The sequence below is a fragment of the Osmerus eperlanus genome, chromosome 8 (genome assembly GCF_963692335.1).
Source record: "Osmerus eperlanus chromosome 8, fOsmEpe2.1, whole genome shotgun sequence".
NCBI lineage: Eukaryota > Metazoa > Chordata > Actinopteri > Osmeriformes > Osmeridae > Osmerus > Osmerus eperlanus.
In genome coordinates, this window is record NC_085025.1 from 20371039 (window position 1) to 20383549 (window position 12511).

The window sequence follows — 12511 nt, forward strand, 5'->3', positions numbered from 1 at the left end:
TCAACTTTGAGGACAAAATGTTCACTTTCATGCCTAATATATCCCACCCACTGACAGGTGTCATCATAACAAGATCAGTCTTATTCACTTCACCTGTCAGTAGTTGTAATGTTGTGGCTGATCTGTGTCTGTGTATATATAAAGAATACAAGATTTATGAATGTTTACTTACCTGAATTTGTTTGTGCACTGAATTTAGAACTGCGTTTAGACCATGTGTACACATAAATAATGTAGGCCCGGCTATCATAGCATTTTAAAACAGCATTCCTTAAAGTTCGCTTTTCTTTACTTTTTATTGGCCTGTAATGATTGACTACTCCAATTACTAGTGCCATAAAATTGCGCATATATGAATTGGTAGCCAACTGGTTAATTGATAGCCCATCAAAAGGCATGCAGGGTATTTAAAATATCTGATTTACCTCCAAGCAAGTGTTAAAATCAAGCCTTGCAGGATCTTCAGAGATTGACACAACGTGTGTGACGAATGGCTTTTCAGACGTTTCCTATTAGCAAGATGTATATGGAGAAATCAAGGCATGGCAGGATCCTGATTGCGAAAGACGGACACACGCCTGTCAGTTTAGAATAATTCTGATTCATTAACATACGCGCCGTGATATGAAAACAAAATACCGGTATATTGCCTTATTTTGTGAGCAAAGAAAAGAATTTCTCCACATGTATTAGTGAATGAGTTCCATCCAAAAAACTGGTTACAGCGCCTGAAGGAACAGGACAGCCTAGGAGTCCCAAATATCTGTTTATACAGTTTTAGTCACGGTAGTTGTGAGTGGGTACACCATGATCCAGAAAATATTGGATGGCCACAGAATCCATGGGTTGTGGGTTACTTTGTTAGTTAGCAAATATGCTAAATTGGAAACTCAATAACTTGTCTCAAGCACTCTGGATACTGAGATTCAGATTCAAACTCAAGCCAATATTGCTAAGTTTGCAAAACGTGCCTACTCTGCTTTTAATATATTTTATCCTTAGAGATATACAAGTTCAAAGTCAAGTTTATTGTCGTGCTTAAAAAATACAACAAAATGGGGCACCCCAGTGGCGGGCCAAATCTGGCCCAGCCCCCCACCACACACACACACGCGCACACACACACCATCCCCATCGAAAATAATGAAGGCAGAAATGCTCTTCAAATATATTGTTAAAAAAAATGCATACATTATATATTTATACGTATACACTACATACACGAAAACATTACATGACGACACCACTGTGAACACTGTGAGCGTTAACTGTTCGGCAACCTGACTGCCTGTGAAAAGAAACTGTTACTGGGTTTGAGTGGTATATAATTGCGTGGTATAGATGCCCGAGTCCAGTTAAATACATTTTGGGGGAAGGAAATAGCAAAGACTGAATATGAGCAGGGCGAACCAGTTTCCAAACCAGGAAATACTCACACAACCTCTCCAGAATAATTACCTCCATATGTATACCAGATGTCCTGTATAGAACTTGATCAATCCACAGAATGCATTAGAAGACAGTGGCAGCAGGAATTAAGACTAAACTCGGGTTAGACTGCTGTATCAAGTTTAGTATTGAGTGTCGTTGATTTGCTTCGTTTTGCATGTTTTTGTCTTATGCATCTGGGGTTGTGTTGCAGCTTGTGATTTTATTGTTATTGTTGTAAATGAATGGAAAAAACTTGTTCTGTAATTAAATATCGAGATTATCTCTACCATAAATTAATGTTTTTTTTTTTAAACATGCCGTTGAATAGGCAATATTTCATTGGTTATTTGGTTATACTAATCAAATTCCTCATTCTGCAGCCAACTTTAGCCAATCAGAGATTGGGAAGCCCATCTTGGAGGTGGTGCTGGAGGCTGGAGACCTCCTTTATTTTCCAAGGGGGTTCATTCACCAGGGAAACTGCCTCCCAGATACACACTCCCTTCACATCACCATCTCCTCTTACCAGAAAAACAGCTGGGGAGACGTGTTGATGAAGGTTTGCAATATACTATACAAAGCATGTGAATTATCAGTGTAATTGTGTTATTACCGAGTTGTGTTAGTGATATTGCTACATTCGCTCTAATTATTAGGTGGTCCCAGCAGCACTGGAGATGGCCATGGAGGAGGATGTTGAGTTTAGACGAGGACTACCTCTGGATTACCTGACATTCATGGGAGTCCAAAACTCAGACAAGGTACCCCAGTGAATGTGTTGGTGTGTGTATGTATATGTATTGATTATGATTGTCAGTTATCAATCCCATGAAACAACCTATGAAACCATGTAACGTGATTGTTAATCTAGGATGATCCACGCAGGACCCAGTTTCTATCTCATATAGACAGACTGATAAAGAAGTTGTCCACTTATGCCCCTGTGGATGCTGCTGTGGATCAAAAGGCAATACACTTCTTCCATGATTGCCTGCCCCCCATGCTTACTCCAGGTAATTGACACAGTATCATGTTGTTCTTCAAACATGTTCTTCTGTGAATAATTTTCACCCCAGAGCTTTAACAGTATAATGATGTCTTCCAGAGGAACATGAGACCAGTGTGCATGGTGCTCCTACCAGGTGGCAGGATGGGGAGGCCAAGGATGTGGGCAGACACATCAGGAGCCAGACCAGAGTTCGTCTAATTCGTGCTGGGTGTGCCAGGTATTACTTCTCATGACTATTGAATCCCATTGATGACATCTATTTGAACAATCAATCAAACGGTTCCGTTTGTGACAACACATTGCAATACATCTTTATACATTCACAGATTGTGTAGTGATGGTGAGGCAGTCCATCTTTACTACACTGCTGATAACTCCAGGGTTTATCACAAAGAAGAGCCTAAGAGCTTTGAAATAAAACCAGAGGTATGATTGAGGACGTCTTATAACTTTTTTTATTTACACTATCATTGTCTATAGTATGTGTGACTGATGCATTGTATTCAAACATCTTCCCTTAATAGCATACCGATGCCATGGAGTATCTGATCAATTCTTATCCAGAATATGTGACAGTGGGCAGCCTACCATGTGAATCATCTGAGGTCAAGGTGTGTTATTGGCAAGTGGTGTAGTTAAGTGCGAAACACTAATATTTTGCGCCATACAGTTTTAAGGGGTAAGCCTATATGTATTTTCTTTTTTAGAAAATAACATGAACTTTATTTTATCTTCTAGATTTCCTTGGCTGAGGTTCTGTTTGAGAGAGCAATTATTCACACAGCAGCTCCTCTGTAACCATTGACAAATGTGTTCAAGGTTAGTCTTCAGAATCTGTGCTGCTACAGTTGCCAATGCCATGTCACTTTCAGAATATGATATACTTTATCTTGTTCATTGTTCTGAAATAAACCTTATATGTTACTGTGTCAAAGTTGTTTCAACATTTTGGATTTGGGGTATGTACAGAGTAATACAGATGTTTTCATACAATTTTACTGCATTCAAGTCTTAAAATGGTTTGTGGCATGTATAAAATATGCTGAGCATGCTGAGTTGGATTAAGATATTGAAGAGAACATTGAAGTGACTTATTGAGGCACACACAGTTCCGATACCAGGGGCATCGCTAGACCCTTTTTACTGTGGCACGTGCCCATGTATAAATCTGCTATGCCACTGTAAAATCTCAAGTTTGAGTTTTACAATTTACTTTTAGTCAGTGCATTAATTTAGATTATGCAGTCCAGTGCGCTCACATTAACAATTGATGTCCCTGCCAAAGCTGATATTAAACTTACGTCCCTGAACTGTCTGTATAGTGGGTTAATCAAGGTAAGTTTCAATAGTGCATTGCGTTGCACACTTCTTGTACGCAGCAAACTTGGAAGAAAAAAACGTTATGAGTAATGAGGGGCCTGTGCCCCAGTAGACACCATTGTTGTTAGCTGACCACGTTATTGGCTGAATTGCTGACAACTATAAGATGGCCTAATGAGAGTTATCACCCTTGCATAGAGGTGGGTATATTTCATCTGTTACATTTATTTCAGTAACTTTTTGAATAAATTGTACGAGTACTTTTAATGCAACATACTTTTACTCAACGGGTGATTCGGAGGAGACGGAACACCCCTGGGCTCACGTTCAAAGTAAAACTAAGTTTTACTTAGACTGCCAAAAACAATAGTTAAATTATTCTTTGTCTACCAAAAAATGGGGACATTTCTGCCTACACGAACTCAAGAGAACATGCGTGTGAGTTGTACCCAGTTACCTCTTTGGAGGGCCATGTTATCCCAGTACAATAAATAAATAAAACATTTACTCAAAACAACATTTCACCATCAACTCAACATTTTCTTCATGTACATACCCTTGTTTCCCCAAACGTTGCTTTTTTGTGTCAGTACCAGTGAGACATTGTTCTAAGGGGGGCTAAGTAGCCCATCGTACCCTATATACATACCCTTTTCTCTTACAGACTGTCAAAGCAGGGATTTAGATGACATAAACGCTGTTTTAATTACCTTTTGAGTTATGACCAAACCAAATGTAGGAGCGCCACACTTACAACATTCGAGACATGCATATCTGTTTTCCATCATCATGTTGTGTTCAGCAATAAATCATATTGCAAGTATGTCAGCTAAATGGAGGGGATTGTTGAACACAAAGACTGGGCAGATCACAGCCCCCTCAACATTGACAGTGACTTTAGGTTCCTGTGGGTCAACATAAGCAAGAAGGGCCTATTCTACAAACCAAGTTCAACATTCCCTGGATATGTTTTTGTTAGCTGGCTTCACAACCACAATTATGCATAAGTGGTGTCATGACGGTGGTCATCAATTTAAGTAATTCCCCAAATTTAGTTATGAGCATGCTCACAGGGGCAGTGTTTGCACTATATATATATATATCTAGAACATAACCTACTCTAGAGCAGATTAGGTGTGCAGCATAATTTACCATGTCAATGCACGTACTGTTTTTACATTATTTGATTTATATTGTGTTCATTACATTAGGTTTACACTGTTACCTTGTTAGGTTTATATTAGTAAATACTGTACATTCTTGTTTACATTGCATTAAGAGAGTATGAGAATCAATATTGCCAATAACTTGTTAATGTAGGCTACATGAAAAATTTAAACAGTGACAGCTTGACCTTAAATCAAGAAGACTGCTTAACACAGTGACCGAAGTGTCATCTGCATTTAGATCTATAGCACGTGTGAAACTCAAGGCCGGCGGGCCTAAATCATTTTATGTGGCCCGCGGAAGCTTAAATGGTGTATAGAAATAAGTCTGCTGCTTTACAGCGTGCATTGACCATAAACTACATCTCTCACAATGCATTCCGATTATGTTACGGCAAAGTGACGACATCCCGCCTCTAGACAGAATTGTATACACATCAGTGTTTAAAGATCCTGTAAAATGGAATTGAAAACTAGTTTTAAATTCACCACACCACAGAAGAATGTGTATTAATTACCCATCCAAATTCGCATGAAAAAAAAACACAGACAAGTATGTTAAATTAGGCTTTGAAATTGTGATCAGCACTCTTCTCTGCTTGAGACTGGGGTGGCGTATCGCCTGAAAGACCTGAAGCTCTGCCCCTCGCTACCTAGCTACGACCCAGATAATGGACGCTACGCTACGTCAAGCCCGAACAAAACAGTATAAAATTAGAATTTATTTGTTCAATGAGTGAAACACACAGATTAGGGATGGGAAGATTTACCGGTTCGCATTGATGCATCGGCATAAAAGCTCACGATGCGATGGCTCAAAATCGCATCGTGGATCGATGGATCAAAAGTGTTCACCGGATACAATTTGGGATGAATCGCGATGCATCGTTTCTAACATTTTTGCATCGGTATAATCCGATGTATTTTTATAGAATCGTGTGTAAGCGAACACCATTTAGTATTTAGAAATGTGACCAATGATTTGTGACCAATAATTTTATATTTAGATAGATTCCTCCTCTCGCGCTCTCATCTCCACTGCTGTCAGTGGCCGATTCTCGTCAAGTCTCTCGGCCAAGTTTTGCGCGAGTTGGAGGCGCGTTCGGGCGAGTGTTATCATGGCGAATTACACGTTCCTACGAATTGCAATAAATCCAAGGTTTGGCAACACTTCGGATTTTAAAAGAAAGATGGGCAATTTGACAAGACCCATGCAATTGGCAAGATATGTCGTGCTGCTATAAAGTACACAGGGAGCACGGCTAATTTAGGTCACCTGAAGAGGCTACATGGTATTTGAGTGGAGACGTCTGCCTCCCCTTCGGATTCAGCTATGGCTACAGTCAGTGGCTAGCTCCACCGTCCGGTACCCCTAGCAAGAATAGGAAGCTATTCTCCGAGAAACAAATCCCTGTTGTGTACAACAAAGTAAGACGAGAAATAGCTGAGTCATTGCGAAAAACCTTAAAGTAGGACGTATGAGTTCAATTTAGTGTGTGGTGTTATGACTGTTTACAGCAGCTTGTGACTGCCAGTAATAGTTTACCCTTTTTTACATTCAGAGAACACAACAGGAAAGAAGGACTGGTTTAAGGCAAGGTCCAGGCCTGATGTTATTTTATCTTTTGTCAGAGACTGTTTAATATGTGAAGTAAACCTTTCACTCGTTTAGTTAATTGATGATTGCTGTCTGACAAATAAATCTTTAGGTACCATATTAAATTGCATAGCATCATATTCTTTTGCATCGCATCTCATTGAATCGCATCGTGTCGAATCGCACTGCATCGCAATAGGGGTGAATAGTATCGCATTAGTAGTTGCTTTTTATGTATCTTTTGTAACAATCTAATGTATCGGATTGTTGGCAGTGCATCGAGATGTGTATCGCATTGTCCTCAGTGATGGAGATGCACATCCCTAATACAGATGCATATAAATGAAATGTTCCCCTGAGCTGTAACAAAGGAGTAAAAGTAGACACCAGAGACAGCAGTGAGCTCTCCAACTACTTCTAGCACATAGCTACCATCATTCTACACCGAGTAGCCTAATATCAAGTTAGCGGTTTGCACTAACTCATAGCAGAGATACCTCTGGAAAAGTTATCTAGTATAATTATAACAAGCACACAGAACTGAGTGATGAACTGCTGGCGGCGGTGGGTGGTCCAGGTGCGACCGGAGGAGGAACTGCCGGAAGAGCGATGCTCGGTACGGCTCCGCGCTGCAAGAGAAGCCGTGTGTCCCTGAACCCCGTCTGTCTCTGGTCCATGTTAAAATTATCCGCCGTGAAATGGTCACTGCAGAGGCGGCTGTTGGAGTTTATCCGAAGCTTTCCATCAGCGTGGCTCTTCACAAAATCAATCCACCTATTTTTCTTTTCCTCATCAATAGGGAAATTAAATAGCGTTGCAGCGCAGCTGTAGTTCTTGCATCCAGGGAAGATTCAATTGCGGGTGGAGGGAGAAATCCTGAAGCTAGCTAGCTAGCTGATGTAAGCTACAATAACAGTACAGGAGGAGCCATTCAGTGATCTGACGTAAATGGGTCAAAATGACTAGATAGGTAATTTTTAGGCTCCGCCCATTAAAACCTGATCTGAAAACTGGAGAAACTAACTCTACATTTCAGTGCGACAAAGTTTTCGCGCTTTGCACATGCTTTCAGGAACTCATTTCACACGTATATAATGTACTGAGAAGCAAATCATGGAATTTGCTTTACGGGATCTTTAACGCAAAGTGTAACTGGGTGAGGCGAGCATGGTTTGAATTACAGCACTCCAATGCAGCCGGTTCTGCAAACGTACCTCATGCGCATTTTCAGCCAATTTAATGTCCTCGGGCATTCTACCCAAGTTGATATCGCTCTCGAACTTGGTTAGAGTACTCAGCCAAGCTAGCATGTTTTTCTGCTTCCCCTGTCGACAATTTGGAGCCAGAAATGATAGACTTCATCTTCACAAGACAAGGTTTTACCAATTGGAAAACGGCAATGTTTATTTTACGTAAAGCTCAAAAAGCTATTCTGCGCTCAAATAAAGGATAAAAATGTTTGCTCTCGCGCTGTGCGCGCTCGCATTAACCCTCGTGCTGCCTTCGGGTCACATGACCCAAAGGTTCACAACGAACCATCGTTGTGTTTACCCAATTTCACCCAATACAAAAACAAATAAAAATAATTTTCTTTTAACCATTGCAATGTGGGGGGTCTGAGACAGCCCGACAGTTAAAAGAAAATGCTTCACTTTGTTTTTGTATGAGGTAAATTTGTCGCAATACGACAGTGGGTCACAATGACTGATGGGTCAGAATGACCCGAAGATAACACAAGGGTTAAGTCCCTATCTAGCATCACAACAAACCCAGAATACATCCTAGGTTTGGGCTAATCCCCGAATGTTTACAACGCCTGGCTCCGCGCCTGATAAACAATCGGATGAATAAGCAGTCTCCAAAATGGTAGGCCTATCAATATAAAAAACAAGACGATCCCCTTCCGTAATCATACCCCCCAAAAATGTTCACTGCACCCCAGACAAAGTAAGCTGCATCCCTGCCTGGATGGAAGGCAGTTTCAATAAAGATGGGAAAGCGAATGTTTGTGCTTCAAGGATAAAAAACGGAATGTATTTTGTGTTATAAGGCGGTGTCGGTCGTTTAAGAGTACAATCTCCGTCTGCATTTTTGACATCTAACAGGGAGATAAATATGCCAAATTTATCGTCCAAGAAAACAGCAGATTGTCCAAGAATTAAAAGGCGGACTGCAATTGCAGCAGAATAGGCCCTGACAAAAGCTAACACTGCTTTTACATCGTAGTTACAACTGGCCCTTTAAGGACAACCATGCTGATGTGGCCCTCGGTGAATATGTGTTTGACACTCCTGATCTATAGGAATAAATAGTTATTCTAGTGATTGCCTCTATTTTCCTATGTATATTCTGATGGGAGGGGTTTCTTCCAGGAATACAATGACCCTATTCATAGGGCACAAGGGGTCTCTAAATTTTGAGTATAAAAATGATGTAATTAATGTGCTATGGTATTTGCAGTCACTGGATCTTAACCCAATTGAACACAGATGGGAGATTTTTTACCAGCTTGTTAGACAGTGCTCTCCACCAACAACATCAAACGCCAAATTACTTCAAGAGAGCATCTGATGAGTCATCAGTATCTTACTGGACACTTTGCTTGTTTATTACCTGTCTGAGCCCCACAGGGTGAGCAGAGTTGGTGGATAATTTATTTGAGGAGGCCTATGTGAATGATGAGTAGTGGCATGGGCGGTGCTAGGGAAGGGCTAGCAGGTGCTAACTTACACCACTTATCTAAGATTTACTCATATGTTGAATGTATGCACCTTCCTGCCAAATTAAATTCCTTGTCTGTGCAAACTTTCATGGCAATTAAAACCATTTCTGATTCTTCAGCACCCCCGAGAAAGGCCAAAGCACCCCGATAGCACCACCAAAAATAATTTCTGGAAGAAATTATATTCAGGCTGTATTCTATGGAAGCCCTGAACCGCATGGTATAAAATTTTTTAAAATAAAACATGTTATTTCGAGTCTAGATATTAAGTTATTTCGATTTTGATTGTCATCAACTTATATGCGACATCTGACATGGCATGTCACGTGAATTGTAACTACACTGCCACGCTTTTCATTCATAATGTAATATAATTTTATTAAGAAAAGATGGAGCGGTTCCTTCTGCCAAGTAAGCGATCTCGTAATTCTAATTTAGTTCGTGAAAATGAGAACATAAATTTACCTCAACCTGAGGTTGACAACGTTTCAGAATTGGATGTTAATTGTACGAAGTCTGACACAGAGCAGTCCGCTGATGCGTTTGCCGCGGATGCAGACGGCAGCTAGCACAACTGCAAGTTCCATTCAAATTAGCATCACAAGGACAAGTGTTAACAGGCCTATGGATTTAAGACAGAAACCAGATGAAGACGCCCTATCCGTAAATACCCAGCCCAGATGTTTGGAAAACCAGCAAAGAAGCTTCCAGTCTGGATGGTTTGACCAATTTGACTGGCTGGAGTATTCTGTTGATAAGAATACAGCATTTTGCATCTGCGGTTGTCCATGGTTTCCATTTAGAGCAGTGGTTCTTCGACCTGTCCTCAGGGAACCCCTGTCCTGCATGTATTAGATATTTCTTGGCTCCAACACACCTGATTCAAATGCATGCTTGTTACCAGGCTTTACAGAGCTAGATAACGACCCATTTGTTTGAATCAGGTGTGTTGGAGCAGGGAAACATCTAAAACATGCAGGACAGGGGTTCCCTGAGGACAGGGTTAAGAACTACTGATCTAGAGCCATAGTTCACAATTTCTGGATTCCAGAACTGGCGTTAAGCACAGCAGAGTTTTAAAGCACATAATGTTAGTGCCACAAGTTCTCTATGGAGGCATGCTGTGAATTTAAACAGAGGATACAAGATGTTTCAAAAATACTGAACATTATTGATAAGGGACATTTTAAAGTGGTCGAAGAAAATCGGCACTATTTGATGGTTGTGGTGGAAAGTTTGCGCTATACGGCATGTCAAGGCATTGCTCCGTGTGGCCACAGAGAGGATGAGCACTCAGCAAACAGGGGAAACTTTGTTTAACTCCTCAATATATATATAATTGTGCTGCTCGCCCTGTCATTGATCTAGCACCCCCTCAGCACCTGCATTAAAAATTATCTGGCGCCACCCCGGAGTAGTGGTCTTGAGTTGTGAGACTAGGATATGGGACCCTTGGTCATGAATCCTAATAGTCCAATTCAGTTATTACATAGCAATACGAATAAAATGAAAAGTACTTCTAACAGTTTTTGATGACAAAAGGTAAGTTTATAATTGGTTGATACATCCCATAAATGATAAAGAATTCTAGATAGCAGATGAGACGACCATATAATTGCACAACAGGACATAGGGACACTAAATATTCCAAGACAGACAGGTCTATTTCCAGGTCACCTCCTCGCCTGGCTTTAGTTCCCTGTGAAGAAGATAGACATACTTAAAGGTTGAAGGGTAAGGCACAGACGATACATGTCATGTTAAGTGAACGCTACTGATTTGTAAGATCATACCTGCTGTATAGGGCACTTTTATTCCTGAATGCCGTCAACTTCATGTCTTGTGCTCGGTCCATGTAAATTCCGATCACAAAGCCAATGGGTACAAGTATGTTAGCCCAATGCTCACGAACAAGGGCTGCAAAGTTCATCATGTTTCCTGTAATAAAAGACATGCTTTGAACAAAGCAACTTTGCCAATCGTTTTGATTGCGCTAACGACACCGCAATGTCGTAGTACAATATGATGCCCTTTTCGCTGCCGTTTTTGACATTTTTAGATAATCGGTCAGAATCAATGAGGTTAATATAAATATTGGTCACCGACTTAGTGATGTTAGCACGATGCTAACTTTGTGGTTAACTAGCTAGCTGTACTTGTGGTTAACAAGCTTTAGCTGTAGTTACCGTAGTGCTACAATAGTGACACCACATCGACTCACATCAGCAAGTTATTTAAGCTTAATGTTAAGCTTTTCGAGCTTGGACTAGGTAGCTATCTTACTAGCTGTAATTGCTAGCACATATTTACCCCGGTAGGCTACCTTGCAGAGTAATACCATTCCTATAATGTTTAAACAATACATTGACTGATTACACAAAATACAGTATTTCAACAATCAACATTTTTCAAACACGCTAAATTCATTAGAGAAATAGTTATTGTCTTTTACCAAGTCAAGGCCTTTCTTCCCCTGTATCGCTGGGTATTACTGGGCATCAGAGGGCATTGGACTCTACCAACTCTTCTGAAATGCAGTGCGTGTGTATTTAAACAACATCAATAAGGATTAATAGCGTAATGTAAATAATATTTTCGTGATGTGACCTAGACAGACATTTTACAATATAATTACACAGTGCGGTGTGAAAGACGTGGGGGACATTTTGAGTGCATGTTGTCAACAACATTGGCACTACATCACCATGGTATCACCCATTGACCTTTTACATTCAGCGGCAAACAGAGCACGCACCGTGGTGGGCCGAAGCTCAAAATCGTGCATTTGAACGATCCCTGGCGATAGAGGAGCTGGATTTTTCTGTATCGCTTTAAAACTTTTCTATAACCCTTTTAAAATGAGTTGGCATGTCCAGTTCTTGCACATTTTTCAAAGAACAAACATTTTGTTTATTTATCGACACAGGCATGTTTTCCGGACAACTATGGTCCGCATCCAATCAGATCTTATATGACACCTTCATAAAATCGCCCAATCGTGTACCCCGATATTCAAGGCGAGTCAAGTAGGAAGTAAACATTCACGTGCATTTTGCTGAGCCTGTATACTGTCAGTGGGTGACTGGGCGTCAAATGCATGGAAAAAAGTAAAACAAATGGGTAATTCAGGTATTCTATAAAGACGCATTGCAACATTCCACTTGAACAAGCATATTTGTTACATTATGCTGCTGCGATTACAGGTCTGCCAACTTTTGCAAAAACCTTGGAGTGAGATTTGGTATTTGCCCCCCCCCCCCCTCTTC

General features: G+C 40.6%; 2 protein-coding genes across 3 annotated transcripts in view; one reads left to right on the forward strand and one right to left on the reverse strand.

Moving 5' to 3' along the window:
* Window positions 1-3364, forward strand: part of riox1 (ribosomal oxygenase 1) — a 34781-nt gene extending 31417 nt beyond the window's left edge. For both annotated transcript variants that reach the window (XM_062468466.1, XM_062468467.1), the window contains exons 10-16: window positions 1812-1990; window positions 2088-2192; window positions 2303-2444; window positions 2537-2657; window positions 2767-2866; window positions 2965-3051; window positions 3179-3364. In XM_062468466.1, coding sequence (XP_062324450.1) covers window positions 1812-1990; window positions 2088-2192; window positions 2303-2444; window positions 2537-2657; window positions 2767-2866; window positions 2965-3051; window positions 3179-3238 — 794 coding nt within the window. In that variant the 3' untranslated portion in view covers window positions 3239-3364. The remainder of the gene's footprint in view (window positions 1-1811; window positions 1991-2087; window positions 2193-2302; window positions 2445-2536; window positions 2658-2766; window positions 2867-2964; window positions 3052-3178) is intronic.
* A 7407-nt stretch (window positions 3365-10771) lies between these two features.
* LOC134025425 (NADH dehydrogenase [ubiquinone] 1 beta subcomplex subunit 1-like) lies at window positions 10772-11844 on the reverse strand. The gene is made up of 3 exons (XM_062468444.1): window positions 11698-11844; window positions 11039-11183; window positions 10772-10944 (listed from the first exon to the last, which is right to left on the reverse strand). The coding sequence occupies exons 2-3, from the start codon at window positions 11176-11178 to the stop codon at window positions 10908-10910; spliced, it is 177 nt and encodes a 58-aa protein (XP_062324428.1). The 5' UTR covers window positions 11179-11183; window positions 11698-11844; the 3' UTR covers window positions 10772-10907.
* Window positions 11845-12511: the final 667 nt, after the last annotated feature.

Excerpts from the sequence above, each read along its gene's own strand:
- LOC134025425 (XM_062468444.1), bottom strand. The coding sequence starts at position 11,178 with ATGATGAACTTTGCAGCCCTTGTTCGTGAGCATTGGGCTAACATACTT. Across the intron at positions 10,945-11,038 it reads AAAAGTGCCCTATACAGCAG|GGAACTAAAGCCAGGCGAGG; the intron begins GTATGATCTTAC and ends TCTTCTTCACAG.